The sequence below is a fragment of the Leucopleurus acutus genome, assembly GCF_964270905.1.
Source record: "Leucopleurus acutus genome assembly, chromosome: 3".
Classification (NCBI taxonomy): Eukaryota; Metazoa; Chordata; class Mammalia; order Artiodactyla; family Delphinidae; genus Leucopleurus; species Leucopleurus acutus.
Window position 1 is genome coordinate 2489322 of NC_139145.1, and position 23358 is coordinate 2512679.

At 56.4% G+C, this 23358-nt stretch overlaps 1 protein-coding gene across 1 annotated transcript in view; it reads right to left on the reverse strand.

Annotated features, from left to right (window-relative positions):
* Window positions 1-2823: 2823 nt before the first annotated feature.
* The window catches only part of CELF5 (CUGBP Elav-like family member 5), a gene marked incomplete at both ends in the record, with an annotated part of 46628 nt that continues 26093 nt past the window's right edge, over window positions 2824-23358 (reverse strand). The window contains 11 exon segments of the mRNA XM_082836930.1: window positions 2824-3003; window positions 3005-3045; window positions 5488-5631; window positions 8240-8326; window positions 8978-9040; window positions 10524-10670; window positions 10755-10896; window positions 11653-11799; window positions 13452-13531; window positions 14998-15126; window positions 16968-17019. Of these exon segments, the coding sequence (XP_082693056.1) occupies window positions 2824-3003; window positions 3005-3045; window positions 5488-5631; window positions 8240-8326; window positions 8978-9040; window positions 10524-10670; window positions 10755-10896; window positions 11653-11799; window positions 13452-13531; window positions 14998-15126; window positions 16968-17019 (1212 nt within the window).

Consider the following 23358-nt stretch of genomic DNA (forward strand, 5'->3'; position numbering starts at 1 on the left):
GCACGCACACGCAGACGCACAGGACACAGGCGCACTAGACAGGGTCTCGGAACAATTATCAAACTCTGGAATATCGAAACAGGTTGGTCAGAAGATATTTTTTCTTTTTCTTTTTTTTTTCTTTTTTTTTTGCTATTTCTTTTTTCTTTTTTTTTTTTTTTTCTGGGTCGGTCAACACATTTTGGTAGAAACAAAAGGGAATGCTTTGTTTTTCTTTTCAAAAAAATTTTTTTTCTTGAGTTTATGAAGTTCACTGGTGCCTCGTCTGGCACGAGGCCCCACCGGATGTCCAAAAAACAAAAAACAAAAACAAAAACAAAACCGAACTTGACTCTGTGCTTCAAGGGGGGTTTTCACGGTTTGGGTAGCTATACAGAGGCACCCCACAGGATTTCCCTCCCCACCCCAACTAGGAAACAAAAATCCACTGTCGTTTGATTTTCCCCCCCATTTCTTTTCTTCTTTGTACCTGCTCAGAAAGATTAAAAAAACAAAAAAAACTTTGTAGAGGTATCTCCGGTGAAGGGATGCTGAGCCCGTGCAAGCTGGGCTTGTCCAGTGCACGTGGCGATCTTGGTCATGAGATTGTGAATTCCAGGCTGGTGATCCAAAGGCAGGGAGGGTGGCCGCCTACCCTTGGGAAGGGGCTCCAGGGGTGGGGGGCTCCCCCGACCCTGTCTGTCCCCGACGGAAAGCTAAGGGCTATTGGTCACATGAGTAAGGCTATGACTGGGGAGGGGAGAGGGTGGGAGAGGCCAAGGGGTCTGTTTTGTGCCTACAACTGGGGAAGGCAGGGCCCTGGAACGAAGGGGATGGGGGTTCCAGAAGCTGCAGCTAGGACCAGGGACACTGAAGCCGGCTGAGCCCACAGGCTCGCGAGAATCGTCGATGGCGGGGGGAGGGGGGTGTCAAAAGTCCTGGAGGTATATCGCGTTGGCTGATGATTCCCAGTGCTTGGCCGGCGCCCTGGTCTGACATGACAGCGGGAGGTGGGGGACACTGGGCTGCCCCGCCAGCCTCAGCCCTTCTGAGCGTCCCTGCTGAGTGACCGGCCCAGGGTCACCTTCTCTTGGATGGAAGGAAGTCGGAAAAGTTTGGTCCCTTGATCTATACTCAAAAAATATATATACTGTCTATAGCTCTATATATATATGCATATATATATATAGGAAAAGTTGCGATTTCATTTGGGGAAGCCACAAAGGTTGTGTGTGTAGGAGGAAGGTGGGAGCGAGGAAATCTCCCAGGAGGGGGCAGTGAACCCCTTGGCCCCCAACTCAGGAGTCCCCCGCAGACCATGAAGCCCCCTCCCCATTCCATGTGGCCTTGGGCAGCGTTTCACATTATGGGGAGGGGGTCAGGGGGGAAGGGGGGGGCTGGTGTCCAAACTCAGTTGTAATTTACGTAAAAGTCCTGGATCGGTTGGAAGTGGGAAGGCCCCTCACCTGGCGGAGAAGGGAGGGGCGTTAGGGCGCGGCGCTGGGAGCGGGAGAGTCACGTCGGCCGACGACATCACCTCCCACCCACCCCCCTGCCCTGGCCAGGCTGGGGTCTGGGAACCAAGGGCCCCCACCTTTGTAGAAAGAGTCCATTTCGGGGTTTGGAGGCTGACACACCCGGCTTGGAAGGGACCGAGGGTCGCCAAGCCCGTGTCCTCATCCGGCCACTGGGGACAAACATTTCTTTCTGCCTCCTCTTCCCAGCTCCCTGCCCCTGAAGCTCCACGAAGCGGTTCCCCGCCCCCATTTCTGTTCATTCGTGGTGCTGGAAACAGTGTCTGGCGCACAGTAGGTGCTTAGTGAGGATTTGCTGTCAGCATGTTCAAAGCACGCCGATATCCTGTTGTTGGCTTCTGGTGGCGGATTTCCGCGAGCGCGCCCCCGACGACCCACGACCCGGTGACTGAACACCCTCGAATCTGTGGGTGCTGCCCCGGCAGGGTCTGGGAGCAGCCCCTCACTGAGCACCTGCTTCGCACCAGACCCCAGAGGAGCCTCTGTGATGATGATGGTGACGGCGGTTAAGAGGAAAATATCAAAACGACTTATCCAGAGCTTTCCAGGTGGCTGGTCCTGGGCTCAGCCGGGAAAACACCGAGTGCCCTGTGACTCCGCCCCGCGACCCCTGGAGGAGGCCACAGGCACGGGCCCATTTCACAGATGAGGCTTGCCAAGGCTTGGGCTCACTTATAAGTTTCCCCATTGGGCCCTGAGGCTCACGGCTCATTCCCCAAAGAAGCGATGAGTTGACAGAGGTGTTCACTCTGATGGCACAAACACTCTTGGGGATTTGCTCATTTGTTCGAGGGGATTTCCGACACACACACCCCGCCGCATGCTGTCGGGTGGGGCAAATATTCCACTCTCCCATCAGCCCACTGGGTATGAATTATGCCAAATGAAGAGCTCCCAGAGGGGCCCAGCTGAGAGAACAGATTCTTAGGACAGGACAGAAACACCTCCCCAGAGCCCGCCCCCACCCCAGACCAAGCCCCATCTCAGGTGCCTTTTTTTCATCCTTCAAAGCCTTCTCCAGGAAGGATTCCCTAACTACCCTCCCCAACCCCATCCTACTGCTCCAGTTCCAGCCCTGACCACGGGGGTGGGGGGTGCGGGGGGATTGGGGGTGTCTTCGTCCAGCTCTGTCCCCGTCAACCAAACCTGGGGGCTCCTTGTAGCCTCTTGCAGCATCCCCCCAGCCTCGGGAGGGTTTGGAGAATGAGGAGGGGGTGCGGACAAGACCGGGGTGGGGGCGGGAGCAGGGGCGGGGCCGCCTGGCGGCTCACCTGGGCCAAGCCTGCAGCCTCGGGGCGCTGTGGGCCGGTCAGTAGGGGTGTCCCGGATCTTTGGGCCGCTTCAGCTGCACTTTGAGCCTCTTCATGCCGATCTGAAAGCCGTTCATGGCCTGGATGGCGGTCTGCGCGCTGGCCGGGTTGTCAAAGCTCACGAAGCCTGCGGAGACCGGGGTGGACCCACGATGGAGGGCAACGCGGGCGTCCTCTGCTCGCTCCAGCGCTGCAGCCCTGGCTGCCCGGCTCACGGGGTCCTGGGGGCGGGGGTGTACGCTCGCAGGGGCAGACGGCCCAGGGAGGTGGGAGGGCTTCGCAGAGCACACACAGCAGCCCTGGCCTGGTTCTGACACGCGCTGGGCTTGCGTGCCTGCGGGACGGGGCGCTCACTCCTTACCTGGGGTCTGCTCTGCTGAGACTTCCCAACTGACGTGGGGGACAGGCTGGGTCTCTGGGGGCCCTGGGAGGGCCATGTTCTCCCTCCCCAGACCCCATGCCTGCCTCCTTCGAGGCTCTGGATGCCCACCCTGTGCCTCCTCTGAGATCTCTATCCATCTGGGGTCTTGTCTGCCCATGTGACTGTGTCTGTCTGTCTGTCCTTGTCTCTCTGTTTCTCTGTTTCTCTGTGTCTTTGTGTTTCTTCTCTCTGTTCCTCCCTTTCTATCTCTTCTCTTTTGGTCTCTGTCTCTCTTTCCAGTCCCATTTCTCTGTTTCTCTCTGTCTCTCTGTCTCTCTCTCTCTCTCTCTGTGTGTGTGTGTGTGTGTGTGTGTGTGTGTGTGTGTGTGTGTGTGTGTGTGTGTGTGTCTTTGTGTTTCTTCTCTCTGTTCCTCCCTTTCTGTCTCTTTTTTGGTCTCTGTCTCTCTTTCCAGTCCCAGACCCCCCATCACCCTGGGCCATCAGAAACACTCCAGCATCCCCCCACCCCCGCCTTAAGCTTCCACCAGCATGACACCCTCCACCTGGCCCTACTCCTGCCCCTCACATGTTGGTCCTCACAGACTTCCTGGGGGACTGTGCAGAGACCACAGGGGCTGGGGAGGTCCTCCAGGGGGAGAGGACTGCATGTGCGGGCATTTGGGGGCAGGATACCTGAGCTCCATGGGAGAGGCTGGGTGGGAGGTCATGCAGAGAGATGGTGGGGTCAGGGCTGAGGGGTCTGGCTGAGGCCCATGGGGAGCCATAGGGGAATCTGGAGCTGGGGTGGGTGGATGTCTTCACACCACCCACCTCCCATTACATAGAGGAGGAAACTGAGGCTCAGAGAAGGCATGTGACCCCCTGACTGCTGAATGTGACAGAGTAGGTTTTCCTCCATAAATTTCCTTCTTCTTCCTGGAAGCAGGACATAGAGGAGAGAGCCTGGGCACTGGAGGGGGGGGGGCTGTCCCTAACTTGCTGTGTGACCTCAAGCATGTCGCTTGACCATTCTGTGCCTCTCTTTCCTCCCCATGTAAATTGGGATAATTCTTCCCTTTTATGGTTGGATAACGAGTATATACAGGAGGTGCTTAATAAATAGTCAAAAGTCGACCCTTCCAAGAGGACAGGATGGGTTCAGAGCCCAGATTTTGGAGTCAAACAGACTGGTTCTAACCTAGGTTCTGCCTCTTCGCTGCCGTGTGACTTTGGACAAGTTACGTGCCTCTCTGAGCCTTAATGTCCTCTGTTTCTGGGGACAAGGAAGTTCTCCCCACAGCCCACAAGGCCCTGCATGACCTGCCCCGTCCCCTCCCTGCCCTCCCCCCTCCCTCTCTCCCCCTCGCTCACTCTGCTCCAGCCACACGGGCCTCCTCGCTGTTGCTCCAACATGCCAGGCACTGTCCTGCCCCAGGGCCTTTGCACATGTGGTTCCCTCTGCCTAGAACACTCTTCTCCAAGACACCCCATGGCTGGCTCCTCATCATTCAGGTCTCAGTTGAAGTGTTGCCTCCTCTTTATCAGTCTGTATTTTCTCACCAGTTTTATTTTTGTCTATACCATTTATAACTCCCTGGCCTATATCCTATATTTGTTAATTTCCATCTCCTCCCCCTGGACCTGTGCTTTCCAATTTGGTCGGCAGCCACTGGCCATGGGTGGTTATTTCAACTGAAATTCATTAAAATTAAGTAAAATAAAAAATTCAGTCCTTTGGTCACACTGGCCACATTTCAAGCACTCAGCAGCCACATGGGGTGGTCGGCTCAGACAGCAGAGATGTAGAGCATTTCTGTCATCGGAGAAAGTTCTACAGGCAGAGTGGCAAGACTGTGAGCTTTCAGAGGGCAGGGATGTTTGTTGGCTTCTTGCACTGCTGTGTGCCAGGCACAATGCTGAGCGGTGGCACACAGTAGGTGTACCATATGTCTATTTGTTGATGAATAAATGAACAAGGGAGTCTTAGAAATGCTGCATGGTGAGTGCTTGGCACACAGTAGGTGCTTAATAAGTGTTTACTTTGATTATAAATGTGATTCTTTTTTTTTTCTTTCCTTTTTTGGCCACACCGCTCGGCTTATGGGATCTTAATTCCCCCACCAGGGATTGAATCCGGCCCTTGGCAGTGAGAGTATGGAGTCCTAACCACTGGACCTCCAGGGATTCTTTTGGACCAGACCTGTCTCATGGCTGACCACACCCTCCCAACCCCCATTCCAGGGCGAGGGGCGCGTGGGACGGGGCTGGCAAGCAGGAGGGGGCACCCGCAGCAGGGACTCACCAAAACATTTGCTCTGGTTGGTGGCCCGATCCATAAACACCTTGGAGGAGATGATATTGCCGAAGGGCAGGAACATCTGCGTCAGCTCCGTGTCTCCAAACTCCTGGGGGAGGTGGTAGATAAACAGGTTACAGCCTTCGGGACCTGTAGGTGGGGGAGAGAAAGACATAAAGCCCCCAAGGAGAGGAGGCGGACCCCCGGGGGAGGGGCACGGGTCCGGAGCCCACATCTGACATCTCCAGCTGTTGGGAGAGGGGTGCCCCGTGACACTCAGAAAGAAGAGGCGTGGAAGTGGCAGGAAGGGGAGGCCGGGAGCCCTAATCCCTTGTCTATAAAATCCCACACTCAGACACTCCAAAGCTCTAACGATCCTCAGGCCCCAGAGAACTTATAAAATTCGTATGATTCCTACCCTCCACAACTGAGATAAATTCTTCCATCCCAGACCCCAGATAATCCAAAAATCCCATACAACCCCAGCCCCGGAAAATCCCTAAGCCTCAAACTCCTGGTCATTTATAGAAATCAGATCAACAGGGCGTAGGGTATACGGACACTCTGTACTGTCTTTGCAATAACTCCATAATTCTAAAACTGGTTTTAAAATGAAATATGCCTTTTTGAAAGTCTGATGATCACAGAATAAAATCAGACTAGTAATTGCCTGGTCCTAAACCCCAAATATCCAGATATTTTTCAAAACCTTGGACAACCCTCCAAACCTTGGATAATTTTCAAAACCTTGGATAATTTCAAAAATGATGCAAAGATAAAATCAAGTAAAATAGAGATTATTCTCTAGTCCCGAACCCCAGATATCCTGAAACCACCGGTAATTTTTAAATGATATGCTGTATCAACCAGAAATAATTTTTTAAAGCACAGCTAACCCTCAGAATCATCCCCTCCCCCAGTAATCCCCAGTCATGGCTCATATAAGAACCATAAATAATAATAGCATTTGAAAACCTTGATTATCCAAAGTCATCAACAGTCCTCAAACCTGCCTCTAATCCAAAACCTACAGACAACCTTCTCCCAGGTCCCCCCACGAAAAGGTAGCCCTCAAACCACCGAGAATCCCCCCACCCTCACAATGAATATTCCCCACCCCAGAAAATACAAAATCCAAGATTACACATTCACATCCACATCCACCCCTATCTTCCTGATGGGGACCACAGTTCTGCTAACATGCTTCTTGTTGCTGTCGTTGTTGTTGTTTGTTTTTGTTTGTTTGGCCGTGCCCCGAGACTTGTGGGATCATAGTTCCTCGACCAGGGATTGAACCTAGGGCCACGGCGGTGAAGGCACCGAATCCTAACCACTGGACCTCCAGGGAATTCCCTTACATGCTTGTTTTTAAAATGCAAGTGTGTTCCCATACAACTGATATGTTATGGAACAGTTTTGAGCAAACAAGAATTTTGTGTTTGTCTGTGTGCTATCTCATCTCCAAGAAACACTAGGTGAATGCAGAAAACCACACGCAGCTGCACCGAACCTCATAAGAAAGCAAAATGTGCGCGCGCATGCACGCACGCACACACACACACACACACACACACACACAGCTTCAACATCCAACTTTCTCAGTTCTCCAAGTATGTTATGAGCAGGGCCCATCCCCGTCTGGGGTTCCGACTCTCCGTCTGATTTCAGACAAGCCTTTCCATCACTTCAAGGTAACTCACATGCTGCAACCCCTCGGATGCCACTTCCCCCTGCAAACTTGCGGTCTTTTCCAAGATAAAGTACCAAATTTATTGTACTCTTCGGGTATCTCTAAACTATCTAACACACATAAAACTGTGCTACTGTTTTCATTAGCATCTTCTCTTTTCTTTTTTGGCACCTCACAGCCAACGTTTCTGAATGGTGTACCACGACCCCATTTCCCCCACGAGCCTTGTAGTTGGTATTGTGAGGTTCTGCAAACTCAGGTGACTTTCCAGAAAGCATACATCCTGTTACAGCAGCACGGACTGCATCGGGACCAGCTTTTCTCCACTGCACCCTGCCAGTGTTCCCCTTCCTGCAGGCCCAGGGCAAGGGAGAAATTGAACAGAGCCTCACAGAAATCAGTCTGTGGGCCAGGACACCTGCAAGCTTCCCAGGTCGTGGGGCGATTTGGGGCTTTTCTGGTTGGTTGCCTCTCCCCAGCCCCCGCCCCCTCCCCCACTAGTTGGATTAAGGAGAGGAAGGGCCTCCCTGGCTGAGTGCCCACCATGTGTTAGGAACCGCCGCTGCTTACTCCACAGCAAGGGAGTAAGGTGGTCGCCTGAGTGGCAGATGAGGAAACTGAGGCCCGGAGCAGTGAGGTGCCTTCCTTATGACGCTCACAAGTCAGAACTGGGTGGATTTGAATCCCGGTCCTCCGACTCCAGAATCTAACTCCTCGCCCCCTTGACTTTACTGAGGAAGCCTCATTTGCCCCGAGATACCTCACCATGCCACCCCCTAAATTCTCTCAGAAAAATTTCAGAGAATCATCCCGTTCTGGGTCACTGCTATCCCTACTGGGTCGGGACTAGCCCCATTCCCACTTTCCGGAGGAGGAGACTGAGGCTCAGAGAGGAAGAGTCAGTCGCCCCCTCAAACACCCATGGGCTACGCCGGGGCTTGAACCCAGGTCTGTCCGGACCCCAGGCCGAGCGGTTCCCCGAGGCCAGGCCGAGCCGGGGGTCCTGGAGGTGGAGGGGGGAGGTCAAAGGGCGGGGCTGGCGCCCAGGGGAGGTCGCGGCCCCCTCACCTTCTCGCTGCTGCTGCTGCTGCAGGAGGGGCGGCGGCTGGGGGACGCTGTGCGCGATGGGCGTGATGGCCGCGGTGGGGTACATGGCTGCAGAGACCGGGAGCGAGACACAGGGCGGAGCGGGCGTGAGGCCGGTGGGCAGCCGGTGCGCGTGGGGGCGGGGCTAAGACGTGAGGGGCGGGGTCACAGCTGAGGGTGGGGCCAAGACCGGGTCTAGGGAAGGTGGAGGGGTGTGGTCACATGGGAGAGACGGTCTGAGGGCAAGGCCAAGGACCCGTCTAGGGAAGAAGGAGGGAGCGTGGTCATTCGAGGACGGGTCTAGGAGGGGCGTGGTCGCATTGGAGGGAGGGGCCAAGGCAACAGGGAAGAGCAGAGTGGGCGTGGCCCTGGCTGAGGGCGGGGCCCAGGCAGCCTTTAGGAAGACAAGTCAGAGATCCGAGCTAGGCCCTGGCAGAGGCGGGGTCAGTCTGGGCAGGACATGAGGGGCGGTACCAAAGGCAGGTTATGAGGGGCAGGGCCAAATGTTGAAAAAAGGCGGGGCGCGGGGGAGGCCAAGAACTGGGATTGGGCCCAAAGTAGGAGGCACAGGCAGAAGAGGGAAGGTAGGATGAGAGGACGGCTCTGAGGGCAGGGACCATATCTAGGTGTGGCTAGGGGCGTGGCGTGGCTAGCCCAGGTAGGACGCCGGGGGCCGAGGGGCAGGGTCACGCGCGGGGCGGGGCCGCGCTGCCTCCCTACCTGTGTACTGCTGTACTCCGGAGAAGGCGGGATGAAGGGTCTCGGCCACCGTCGGGCTCTGAGCTGCGGGGCAGACGGAGGGGCTGAGTGGGGCGGGGGCAGCAGAAGTCGTCCATCCACCCCGCAACACCCACCCCCAGCTTCACTTCTGCATAAACGTTTCACAGGTATGGAAACATTTTACAGGTGGGGAAACCAGCTGGCACAGGGCCGCTCAGGTAGGAAACGACAGAAGCTAAACTCGAATCCAGGTTTCTCAGATTCCAGAGAGGTTTAACAATCAACCCCAACTCTCTGTCCCCATCCTGACCCGCCTTGGTCCTCTCTTTTATTCTCTGGATCCTCCAGGACTCCAGGTCTCTGCTTTTGATCACCACCCATCCCCATCCCTTCCCTTTATCCCTCCCCACACCTTGACCATCAGACACCCTATGGATCCCCTACGTGGCTGTGACCTTCCGACGGTCCCTAGGGGAGGACACAGGGGTAGGGGAGAGCTTGTCTAGGCAACCAGAGCTGGAGAGTCTGGGGAAAATTGAGCAAAAAAATCTTGAATGGAGAGAGGTTGCTAGAAGATGCGGTGGTGATGGGGGAGAGGTAAGACAGTAAAGAGGTCGCATGAACGAATTACTTTATAGTGATGGAACAGTTCTGTATGTAGATTGTGGTGGTGGTTACATGAAACTATACCTGTGATAAAATGACATAGAACCACGCGCACACACACACACACACACACACACAAGTGCCTGTAAATAGTGAAGTCTGAGTAGGCTCTCCAACTCCCGTTGAGTTCATTGTACTGTACCAATGTCAGTTTCCTAGTTTTGACAACATACTGTGGTTACATAAGACGTTAGCATCCAGGGACGCTGGGTGAGGGGTACCAGGACCTCTCTATATTATTTTTGAAACTCCCCGTGAGCGCCAATCATTGCAAGGCAAGAATAAACAAATTCTCAGCGGTGGAAATGCAGATGACATACTTCACCTAAGCAAGGTGTGGGAAGATGTTTGCCTTGAAATTATGGTATAGGGTAGAGGAAAGTGAGACCTCTGCTTCAGGAGGGCAGAGCCCAGCCCAACAAATCAGTGCATGGCCAATATTGAATTAATGAGTGAATGAATGAATATGGGCACTGATATTTTCCCAAATGGTAACGATTACTAATGAAGATTGATGGTGCCATTCTTGGTACCAGGTGACGCGTTAGCATTTTACAGACTGATTGCCTCGTCAGTGCAATCTCATGAGATGACTGATGTTATCCGCCCCATTTCCCAGATGAGCAAACTGAGGCTCAGAGACTTAAAGAAACCTCCCAGGGCCACTGAACTGGAATTCGAACCCAGAAAGGTCTGGATGCAAAGTTTCTATGTTTAACCTCTTTCTCTGTGCCCACAGCTAGTATCTGTTCACCTGAGACTCCCTTTGTCCTGCCCCTTTGTTCCCTGGACACCAAGGCATAGGGACTCATGCTTGTCCCGGGGACACCCTCCCTGCCTCCTACCACTCTCCTCGGCCCCCGGGGACCACCCGAGTTACCTGGGTAGGGCACAAGGCCATTGGCATATACGGTTTCTAGGGCGGGGTGCCCGCCAGGGAAGGGCACAACACCTGCGAAGCCGTTGGTGATCGGAGCCACAAGGCCGGGCACGGCGGTGGTGCCGAGCAGCGGGGGCGAATGCAGTCCTGGGGAGCGGAAGAGCGTCACGGGGAGCCTGATCCTGGCCCCGGCCCTGCCCACCCATCCATGGGTCCCTGGCGGACTCTCACCAGAGGCAGGGGCGATGGGTGTGGCGGGCAGCCCGTTAAGGCTGACGGCGCCGATCTGCTGGATGTGGCAGGGTGAGAAGGCCACGCCAGGGCTCAGGTAGCTGCCTGAGGTGGACAGGACCGTTGTCTGCTGCTGCATGAGCTGGGGGTGGAGAGGGAGTCAACGTGCACAGTCAAAGTGGCACCTGACCTGAGATCACGGCTCATGAGGTGGGGGGCGGGTCCTCCAGGAACTAGGGGGTCAGGCCGGGTGTCTTGGCTCAGGTCGGGGTCAGGGATCAGTTAGGAATTGGGGCTCAGCCTGGCATTAAGTCTCAGTGTAGGATCAGGGCCTAGACTAGGTTCCAGGCTCATTTAGGAATGAGAGCTCAGCCAGGGATTAGGGCTCAGTCTAAGATCAGGACTCAGTCTGGGACCAGGGCTCAGCCAATGTTGAACTCACTCAGGGTTGGGTCTCAGCTTGGAGTCAGCCAGGAGGTTTAGCTAGAATTCAGGCTAATCTAGATTTCGGGAACAGCTAGGATCTGGGGGTCAACTAAAGGTTGGATCTTCATTTGATGTTCACGCCGGGTGAGGGTTCAGGCTGGGTGTAGGGGTTGAGTCTGGTGTCCTGTCAGTCCAGAGCTGGGGCTCAGCTTGGGCTCGGAGCATAGTCCATGGTTGGGGGCTCAGCTGAGGTTGGGGTCAGGAAGTGGCCTGGATTTGGGGACTCAGCCACAGCCAGAATAAGGCCCTGAGTCAGAAAGACTGGGCCAGAGAAACAGAAAGATGGGCAAAGAGGCAGAAGCCCTAGACCGAGAATAGATGGAGAAAGAGAGTGAGACAGACTGAGCCAGATCCTCAGAGAAGTCTCAGAAGCCCTGCTGGAGACAGAAGTGTGTCTGCTGGGGTCACTCACAGCCTGGGCGTAGGCACTGTAGGGGCTGAAGGGCAGGGTGAGGGACGGCGTCAGGATGCCCAGCTGGCCCACCATCTGCTGCATGCGCCGCAGCGTCCGCTCCTTGTCCGTGTCAGCAAACTTGACCACCAGGCTGGAGGAGGCACCCTGCAGGGGCAGCCGCAAGCAGGGAGGGAAAGAAGGGGGGACGTAGTCGGGACTCTGGGGTCCCTTACGAGGGGTGTAGGGGTGTGGATAGCAGCAGCCGTCAGCCCCACCCTCGAAGTCCCAGGTGCCACAGTGAGGACAGTCTGGAGATCAGCATCCCAGGTCTCACACTTGACCCTGCAGCCCCCTCGTGCGCACAAGTGGGGCGTCCGGGCGCGGGGGGCTGCATCTGGGGCATAGTGAGGACCCTGACTGTCAACCACACTCTCAAAATGGGTGGAGAATCCAACTGCTGGAAGGGAACAATGGGGGCCCGCGTGGAGGACCTTATAGCTGTCACCCATACCTGAGAACAGGTAAGGCTCCAACCATCAGAGAGGTTGAAAAGCTCCTCTGATGGAGAGCTCACTCCCTGTGCTGCCCACCAGCTCCATCACTGGACAGCTCGGAGCAGGAGAAAGCCTGACCTTCGGACGAGCTGACTCCTGCCCCTCTAAGGATTAAAACTGATGCCTGAGGACCCAGAGAGCAATAGAAGGAAGGATCTGAGACTGCCCTGCTCTTCACACCCATTTCCCAGAACAACAGAGAGTGGGTCCCCAAGGCCTGTCTTCCCCGTGGCAGATTTGGACATTTATGTACAGTGATGGTGGCTCCCAGGGCCACTTTCCTGGGAGGCAGGGCCACCCCCAACACCTGTGTGGTCCCCTCCAGGCTCTCACTGCTGCAGGCCCACAGGCTCCCGGCTCCAGACTCGTCCCCACTCTGGCCCCACGGGGACATTTCCAAATGACCTGGTCCCTTCCCTCTGGGGCCCCCCATCACCCTAGGAGGAACCCCACGCTTCTCAGCCTTGAACTGCAGGCCCCTCCAGCCCCATCTCTCCCTGCTCCTCTGGGGCTCACACACATCTGCACACACTTACACATGCATTCTGCCCACACACTCACCATTGACGCTCACACACACATGCATACACTCCCAAATACGTGCACCTATACTCACACACTCACGTGCACACAGTCACACATGTACACACGTGACTGCCTACATTCACATGCATGCTCACTCCTCCACACACAGACATTTGCCTTCACACTCCTACAGATGTACACACGTGCACTAGCTCCCCCCACGTCACCCAGACACACACTCGCACATAAACATACATGTGCACTCAGATACATACTTGCACACGTGTGCTCACACGAACACACCCACATAACACACTTGTGCGTATGCAGTCACACGTGTACACATGTGTGTATGCACCAGCGCACACGTGCACACGTATCCATACCCATTACACACACCTCGTGTGCACACTGACACCCACCTACTCACAACCACACGCTCACACACAGACATGCACACGTGCACACACCAACACACACACTGGCCTGCACATACTCGCGTACGGGCAGCCACGTGCTGGCAGGACATCCATACACACTCCACACTTACTTGCAGGCTCACACACACAATCACACACATACACCCACCCATACCACCATCAGAGATTGCGCCTCTTCTCCCCACCATGACCTCTCTGAAGAAGGGCCAGGGGCTACCAGATGGCTGGGATGGTAAGGCCGGGCCCCCTTGCTCCTTTCCCACCCCTACCCCCATCGCCCAGGGCAACTCCGACTCACCGGCATGGTCTGGCTGCCATGCAGGGCGTGGATGGCCGCCTGAGCCTCCGTATGGGAGGAGAACTTCACGAAGGCACAGCCTGCTCCGAGAGAAGGGGAACGGGTGAGAGCCCACAGGAGAGGGGCTGACAGCCCTGCACGGCCGGTCAGTGTGGACACAGGCAGCCCAAAAGTCGGACATCCGAGAGACAGCCAGCCATTTGTTCAGACAGACAGCTGGACAAGGAAGGATCAGACAGTAAGACAAGCACACAGCCAGCCAGCCAGATAGCGGTTTGTCCAAGACCTCATCAGAGGGTGTGAGGAGGTGGTGCACAGGTGGAGAGGCAGGCCCTGCCCATTAGAACAAGTGAAGGGGATGGGCTTAGAGAAAGCCCGCTAGCCACCAATGCCACAAGATCCAGCGTTGTAATCAGATACGCAGAATTAGAGTGACAAACCATCAGACACAGACACAGAGAGATGCAGTCCTGTGGGCACACTCAGGCAGAGGTACACTCAGACCCAGACAGATACGCCCATGTGGCCAGAGCTGGATAGATGGGGATGAAAAGTCACCAGGAAAGGGGAGAATCAGGTGGACAGACAACCAGAGACCACCAGACACAGGCAAATCCAGACAGACGGTCATAGGCTACAGTTGCAGACAGAGAGAGGGCTATGGAAGAGCCAGGCAGATTTGCGGTAAGGGGGGTGAAAATGTTCCGGGACTAGATAGTGGTGACAGTTGCACAGTTTTGTGAATTTTGTGAAGCACTTCACTGTACACTTTAAAAGGGTGAATTTTACAGTATGTGATCATATCTCAATTACAAGAAAAGAGTCAGGCAAATAAACAGTCAGGGACCATCAGATACATTCAGTCCCAGTAAGATAAAGTCGCCAGGGCAGAGACAGGCAGACTGAGACTCAGTCCCAGACAGATGAACCTCAACACGTAGAATCAGGTAGACGGAGACCACCAGGCACATGGATACCCAAACAGAAATAGCCATTTGGACACTCAGAAAGAGTGTCAGAGACTAAGAGACACAGGCGGAGTGATACTCAACCCTAGGTACATGCAGTAACGTGAGTAGACCAGAAAACAAGTTTCTGGAGATCATTAAACAATCATTCCTGCATGGTACAACCATACAGGAACGGTGGAGCAAGTAGGATCAGGCACAGGACACAGGCAAATCCAGACGGCAACAGCCCCACGGACAGAGTCAGGTGGAGACAGGCAGCCCCAGACGGACACGAGCACACGAGTAGGACCGCGTAGGACTGGACAGTCTCTGCTCGCCCCGCCCCCCGGAGCCGGCCCCGCCCTCCCATGTGCCGCTTCCGCCACCTGAGCGAGCCCCACCCTCTTGTGTACCTAGCGGGGCCCCATCCCTCCAGCCCGCTCTCCACGTGCTAGGCCCCGCCCACTGTGGGCCAGCCCCGCCCCACGATCCCGGCCCCGCCCCCTGGATCCCGCCGCGCTCTCCTGTGCCCGCTCCGCCCCGCCCCATCCCTCCAGCCCCGCCCCCAGCAGCCAGCCCCGCGCACGGCCCATCACCTTTGCTGCTGCCGTCGGGCCCCCGGAGCACGGTGCACTCGTCTATGACCCCGAAGGGCTGGAACAGCCGCAGCACGTCCTCCTCTGACTGCTGCTTGTTCAGCATCCCCACAAACAGCTTCCGGTCCCCTGTGGGCGGAGACACCACCTCAGACGAGTCCTAGGCTCCGGGAATTTTCTCCGTCCCTCCAGCAGAGAGTGGAGGTAGCAGGGCGTGGAGCAGGGCACCTGGACCCCCCCCCCCGGGCCCTCTTCTTCGCGTGTGAGGGAGGACACAGCCATGCGCTTTCCCTGCCTAGGTCTCTCCACCTTTCCACGTGCCTGCGAGGTCCCACCTCATGCAGTGCCCCCTGCCTGGAATGCCTCTCTGTCCAACTGCTTCCACCCTCTGGGCAAAACGGCCTCTCCCTCCTATGCACTCAGAGTCCACACATAGTACCAGGGTTAGGAACTGCCTTGCCTGGCCCGGGTCCATGTCTGTCTGTCTGTCTGCCATCTAGATTTTCCAGGCAGGGGTGAGCGCTGAGGGCCCCTGCATCCTCACAGTGCCCAGCAGAGCTCCCTGCCCAACCTTGCCAGGGCTCAGGAGGGGCCAAGCAATCAACGTCTATTGAATGAATGAACAGTGTGTGGGCACAAGACCAGGTGCCTGGGGAGCCTGGGGTTGGCTTGGGGCCTGGCTGCAGGCCTGGCTGGGACCTGCCCAACTCTAAGGCCAGCGGCCAGTCTGGACCAGCCTCTCCCATGTGAGGTACCAGAACTCTGTCCCCCTCTCCCCCCGGGGGAATTGCACTGCTCCCCTGTCATCAGGAACGCAGCAGCTTCCTCTTCCAGGAAGGGTGAGCTTGGTTACTATGGAAACCCGTTCTCTGGCAGCTGTCACTCATAGGGGTGGGAGGGAGGGAGAGACATAGGAGGGAGAGAGAGAGGGACAGGGAGAGACTGAGAGACAGAGACAGGCAAAGAGAGACAGTAAGAGGCAAAGAGAGATACACAGAGAAGCACAAAGAGAACCAGAGAGATAGGAGGAGAGAAGAAGATTAGGAGAGAGAAACAGAGATGGAGGGAGAGGGAGAGAAGGAGAGAGAGAATAAGAGACAGAGAGACAGAGATGAAAACACGCAGATCCCCCCCCTCTAGTCCCTGACCCACAGTGGAAGCCAGGCTGGAGAGTGTGAAAACAGGCTCCCATTCCCGATGGGCTTTACCAGGATCCTACACATACACAGAGGTCCTAACAGCCCTACCCGCTACAGCACCTCCAAGGCTGGCTGCTCTCCCTCAGCCCCCCATCCACCTGAGATGGGGAGGGGGGTCAAAAATATCCAAGAATGACTAGCCTTGGATCCCACTGGGGACAGCCAAGCATCTCCCCATGGGCACACAGCCACCCAGAGGTCCAGCCTAATGCAGACACGGGGCCCAGCCTGCACACCCACGCGCCCAGCCGGGAACAGTCAAGCACACACACTTGAACATATACACCCACGCAAAGCCCAGGCACGCAGATGTGCACACAGTCAGGCAGGCACCCCCACTGCACCTGCCAGAAACACACATGCACTTGGGCACACACTCGCATACATCTGCGCACAGCCGTGCCCAGGAAGGCATGCTCATACACACACACCTGCACTTGCTCAGACATGCAAACATGCACACACACGCAGAGCCCAGAAACCAATCCATAGTCCTTCAGGGACCCCATCCCCTCTGCGTCTGAAGATCCCCGTTATTGCACCCTGAGATGAGTGGGGTATTTCAAGTTCTAGGGGAAAGCAGCAGGACCTGGCCACACCTCCCACTGCTGGGCCTGTGGCCCTGTGGTTAGGAGGAGGGGACACGGCCTCCCTACTCTCCCACCCCACCCCAGCCTGGGCCTCTGCCTCTCCCACCACCTTTGTGCAAGGATTTCCCTCCTCCCATTCCTCTGCCAACCCGCAGCCTGGTGGCCACGGAGAGATGACAACTACCTCCTCGGCTTTCGCTGTCCGCAGGCTTCACCTGGATTGGCCGTGCCATCTGTGGAGAGAGGGGGGAGGGAGGTCAAGGTGGGCAGTGGGGGTAGCATGGGTGGGAGCTTCACCTGAGCTCTGCTGGGCACTCCTGTCCACCTCCCCAGCCTCAGCATCCCACCAACCTCTGGCAGCAACCAGCACCTCAGTCACACCAAGTGACACATGGTCCCACCTACAGGGCTTTGCTCTTGCTGCCTGGAAAACTCCCACTTTGCCTTCAAAGCCCAGTAACAATAACCCTTCATCCAGGGAGTCTTCTTGCCTCCCCAAGTGTGATAGATTGTTTGCAAAGATGGCCCAACTCCTGCAGCCCCTGTATGTGACGTGATTTTGTGGTTCCTCTCATCAAGAACTGGAGTCTATTTCTCCACCTTTTGCTTTTGGACTTGGCCATGCGACTTGCTCTGACCAAGAGAATGTGGTGGAAGTGAAGTTGTGAGAGTTCCAAGCCTTGCCCTCAAGAGAAGTTGCCTTTTTGGAACCATGGAGGTTGCCAGGTGGACAAATCCAGGCGAGTTACTGGAAGACGGGAGATCTCATGCACAGAGATGCCCTGCTGACACACAACGCATGGGAGTCCTGGCTCAGCTAGCCTCAGTCGAGCCCCAGTTGACTGCAACTGCATGAATGACTCAGGACAAACCAGTAGAACTGCCCAGCTAAGCCCAGCCTGAGCTTGTTAACCAACAGAATCATGAACAAATAAAATGGTTGGCGCAGTTTATTACTCAGCAGTAGCTGACTGATACACCAAGGCAGCTACTTTTAGCCAGCTCCCTGAGCCTCGAATGGGGGGAACTGTCATACTTCAGTGGACTGGCCTGCAATCTGGACTTATTGTTCTGGACTCTGTCCCCCACTCCCAGCACTGAAAATGGAAGAAACCAGTGAACTGTTCAGTGGAAGAAATCCTTCTCTAATCCCCACTCCTGCAACTTACCCAGCCAGGGGTATCAGCTAATGCGAATATTTCAGAACAGATTTGAGGGATGTGGGGTTGGGTGGCATTTGCTTCTCGGTTGATTCTAGGACAGAATCTTCCTCCCAACCCGGTGCCTCTGGTGAACTCCTACTCATCCTTCAAAACCCAGCTCAAAAGTCCCCATGCAGGCAATCCTTCCACCTTTTTGGATCCCTTCCTCCCTCTGCCTCAGGGCAGGAAGTGTCTATGTGTTGCACTGTTTCCCTCCAGACTGAGACCATAACATCACAACCCCGCCCCTCAGGGCAGGGTACAGGAGAGAATCAGAGGAGTTTGCTGAACTGAACTGACGAGAAGGAAGTGGCCAACACCCACCAGCATAGAAAGGCATCTGGTCCCTCTGCACCAGGCCTGGGGTTGGAAAGAGTGCTGGTCCCAGCCCCCCTCCCAGGTCAGACAATCTCGGAGTAGATCCCCACAGCCATTCAGAGGTGCTTGATAAACATGTTTTTAAATCACAGTGCAGCTGCCCAGCAAGCTTTCAGAAAGATGCACAATTTTTACACTGTTTTACAGATGTCAAAATCAAGGCCTGGAGAGGTTATTTTTCTGCTTCCCTTCCCCTCGGTGAGCCCCTCCCGCTCTGATACCCTCCCTCTTTCTGAGTGTGTGTCTGGGGCACATATGGGCCTCCTCAATGTGAACACAGCCTTGGGAGCCCCTGACCAGAGAGGCTTCTGTTTTCCCCACTTGGCCCCCACTTCCCCCAGCCCAATCTTCCTGCCACCCAACCACACCCTCAGAGGAACCCTGACCACCTGGGAAAGGCCAAACCACATCCCCCTTCCCCCACCATACACACACACACACACACACACACACACACACACAGACACACACACACACACACCCTGGGCCCTCTTCACCTGGGTGCCACACCCCTCTAGCTGGAGGCGGGAGGGGAGATTATTTCAACCCATGGGACCAGTTTCTGGGCTGAGGGCAGACTGAGGTGGTGAAGGGAGGTGGGGCGGATGGGGCACCTGGGCTCCAGCCTCCCGTTCCCCCACCCCTCTCACCCGCCTCCGCTGGCCCTCACCTCCCCCCCCACCCCCAGCACCTTGGACAGATGAGGATGGGGTTGCCATGGCAACGCTGATTCACCACACGGAAGCTGGCAATTGTTGTTGCCATGGAAACCGCCTCTTAGGGGCGAGCCCAGCTCCTGCCTTGCACAAAAGAGATATTTAAATATAATCTTCTGGAGATGGATGAGCCGAGGGAGGGAGCGAGAGAGGGGGACCACAGGGAGGGAACCTGCCCCCATCACGGCATCCTCCATCCCCACCCCATTCTCGCGGCCTGGCTACCTGCTTCCCACCTCCCCCACCCGCTGCAGAGCCTGGGACCTTCCGCCTCCGACTGGGAGGCCTCTTCCCCCTCCTGGGTCAGGTCGGCGGGGGGGTGGGGGGGTGGTCCTGGTCTGGCTCTGAGAAGCCAGGTGGGCAGCCCCTTCCTCTCTAGTCGCCCACTCGAAAGCCAAGGCTGCGAGGCCCGGCCATCCACACCCCGCGGACCCGCGCCTCGCCTTACCCACCGGCCTGCAGATGCGCGCCAGGCTGGCATCCATGTGCCGCCTCCCGCCCGGCTGGCCCTGGGCGCACGGGCGCGCACACGCCGCACGCACACTCGGGCTCCGGGCTCCGCGCCTCGTTCTCCGAGCCCAACGCCCAGGCGATCCGCCCGCCAGAGGCCGGGCCCTGCGCGCGCTGCCCGCCCAAGCCGGGAGGAGGCGTGCCAGGGGAGAGCTGGGTCTCCCCCCCACCCCAACCCGCCCATCTGGCTCTGCCCACCTCCTTCCGGCTCCCTCTCTCCATCTGTCCCACTGAGGTCTTTGCCGAGTGCCCTTCCTCCCTCCTCCACCTTCTCTGGCTCCCCATCACCGCACCCTTTCCCTGCCCCCTCCCTTCCTCTTTACACTTATTCAACAACATGCCCCTGTGCCTCATGGTGAGTAATTCTGCAGCCTCAGGGAGCACCCCACTAGTCTGGCAGAGGGGGAAACAGAGGCATATGCAGACACTTCCAGACTCATGGGGTCAGGGTTGGGGCAGAGGGAAGGATCAAGTGCTGGGAGAGCCTAGAGCCGAGAACAATGAAGAGCCAAAGGCTATCATCCTGGGGGTGCACTGAAGATGGAAAATCTGCAGTGGGTTTTGAAGTATGAATAGGAGTTGGTGGTGGGGCGGGGGGAGCATGTTGGAGCCATACCTACGTCCATTGATTCATTTAATCTCCAAACAACTTTATGAGATGGGAACATGCCCCTTTTACAGATAGCAAATCGGAAAGAGAGAGGAGAAAATCAGAAGCAGGGGTCAGACCTACTGCCAGTTTCCTCAGGGGCCTCTGAAGACACAGCCATTCCTCCAGCCAAGGATCAGGTGGGATAGGGCTCTGGGTGGGCATACGTTAAGTGGTTGGAATCCAGTTCTTGCTCTGCCACCTAGCTTTTGCTGAGTGACTTCAATCAAGCCATACACCACTGGGAAAACAGGGTCCCGTATGTCTGACCTGTGTGTATTACAGATGGGGAAACTGAGGCCACTGTGGGGAGGAACTGTAGGAAGATTCTTCGGTAGACAGGCTGGGGCCCAAAATATTCTCCTGGATTTGCAAAGCTATGCCTTTAGATGTGGGGGCCCAGGGAAAGCCCCAACTGGGTGGTTTCTGGATGGTGTGGAAGGGAAGGAAGCAAAGTGGACCCCTATCTGGGCCGCCCGGGCTACCATTCCAGCCTCTTCCTCTCCCACACGAGCCCCAGCCCAACCTCCAGACCAAGCCCCTCTCCTGGTCTAGATTCTGTCTTGGTTCCCTATTGCCCTTGGGGTAGAGTGACAGATCCTCATCCTGGCATTCGAGGCACCTTTACTGCTCAGTGCCAGCCATTCCGAGCCCCTCCTCCTCCCACACTCCGAGGACACAGGGCTGGAATGCGCCCCTGTACACCCCATCCTCGCCCCACAAGCCCCTTGAATGCCACCCACCCCCGAAGCCTTCCCCTCCATCCCCATCTGCTTTGGTTGCTTTGCCCAGGCATTGCCTTGGTGGTGACACATCCCCCAACACACACACCGTCCCTCTTTGGGATGAACTCCTGAAGTCAGGGCTAGGGGGCTCTGGGAACTCCTCCCCAGAAAGACCCAGCATAGGGTCCACAAATGACAACTGAGATGAAACGAGACGAGACCTATGGTTTCCAGACTCCTGTCCTATGGGCAAGAGTGAGGCAGGCGTGCTGGGCACAGTGCCCTGGACGGGAAGTAACCCAAGAGCTCGTGCCAGGCATGTCTGCACTGTCCCCATTTCACGGGAGAAAACAGGCTCGGCAAGAGACATGACTGGCCAGAGTCCCACAGCTCGACTTGCCTGGGACCCTGCGTTCATTCACTCAGCATCTATTTGCCAAGTGTGCGCTCAGCATCTGGCCTGTGTCACCTCAAAGGACCCTCAAAACACTCCGCAAACCCACTCTACAGACTAGGAGACTGAGGTCTGGGGAAGTCAAATCATGAGACATTTGGCACTTTGGGGCCCCCCCACCCATTCTCAGGGTTGGCTTGACTCTGAGCCGAGTCATGGGATATGGGGCTGGATCGTGCAAAGGGACCACTCCAGAGACCCCTGTGTGCACAGAAGGGGCTTCAGGAGGGGCCTGTGGGGGGGCTCATAGCTGGACAAACTCATCCTTTTCCAGGGTGCTCAGATGAGCAGCAGGGCGGCCGCCAGGTCTGGGGCATCCCTCACCCACCAAGGCCTTCACAAAGAAAGAGATGGCATTGCCTCACATGGCCCAGCCCCTCACCGTCCAAGAGGCAGGAGCTGGACCTGTTGCCTGTTGTCGATGGGGGTGAGGGTATGAGGAGGGGAGGGGGGATCCCTTCCATCCGCAGGAACCCCGTCCTGGGGTTTGACAGCCAGCAAAGAACTCCTGCGGGAATCAGAGACATCTGCCCAGCGTGGATTCCAGGGTCCTGCGGTCCATTCTGGGTTCTATTCTGGGATTCTGTTATTCAATGTAGGATCCTATTCCAGAGTGCTGAGATTTGATTAAACTGCGTCCCCCACGGACGCTGCTGTCATACTCGAGGAGAGAACTGGAAGTGAGAGTGGGTGGGTCACTCGCTGCAGAAAGCAGCGTTATGGGGGGTGGGGGCCTGGGCTCTGCCAGGGCGCGGAGAGATGCACCGGGCCGGCGAACGACGGGGACCACTCCCCTCCTGGGTCATCAAGAGACAGAAAAACAGAAGCGTCCGCTTTATACGACTCCTCCAACACACACACGCGCACACACACGGGGACAGGAGAGATGGTGGCTGTCCGTCTCTAGCGCCGCAACCCAGCCCCGGCCTCCCCGCCCCCCGACTCCCGAGCGGTGCGCGCGGGTGTGCGCGGAGACGTGAGCCCGCGGGGTGGGCTTTCTCTTGCGGCCGGCCGAGGCTTCATCCTCTGGCGGAGACGCCTGGGAGGGGGCTCAGACGCCTGTGCTCGGCTGCCGCTGACAGGCAAGGGGGTCTCCTGCGCAGTAGCCCCCATGCCTCCTCGTGCGATCAGCAAGCAAGCCTCCAGCGCTTGTTCTGAAAGGCTGATTCCATTTCTGCGGGTGTTCTCAGGCAGGGAGGCTCACCCCCCAAATCAGCTTCTTCGCTCATCAGAATTGGAAGATACACGTACTCAGGGATCGGAACTCCTGGGTATGCACCTGACCCAAACGTGGCACGTGTCCACCAAAGACAAAACACCGGCAATGATCTCTATGCCTTAAGAGCAAATCTAGAAACAACCCAAATGTCCACCAGCAGGAGAGTGGACGAATAAATGGTGTGTCGCAGCCATGGAATACCACACAGCGATGACAAAGTGCAAAGCGCTGAGGCGTGATATTGAATCTCACGGGCGCGGTACCAGAAGAAAGCAGGCGTTGGTTACCGTAAAAGTCAGGGCAGCAGCTCCTCCAACAGAAGAGAGGGGTTTGGGCTTGGGGACATGGGACGGCGTGGTGTCCAGGGTGCCAACTGTGTAGTGGTAACAGGGTGCTTGCTTTGTAATCAGTTGGGTTGCATGCACTTTTCTCTAAGTGTGCAGTATTTTTCAAATTTTAAGAAAAAAATTTTTAAGCCAGGCTCTACTCCCACAGAATGCTGCCCCAGTCAGGAGGTGGCCCCCAGGGGCCCCTCTGTCCCCAGGGTCCAGCCCCGAGCCACCTCCTTCTTCTTTATCAAACATCAGCCCGCACCTCCAGGGAGGAAGGGGGCCAGCTTGCAGGAACTGAGCCAGAGAAGCCAGAGGCTCAAGGTCTGTGGAGCTGGGTGGGTGGAGCTGCTGTCCTCACTCTGCTGGGTGATGTCAAACAAGTCCCTT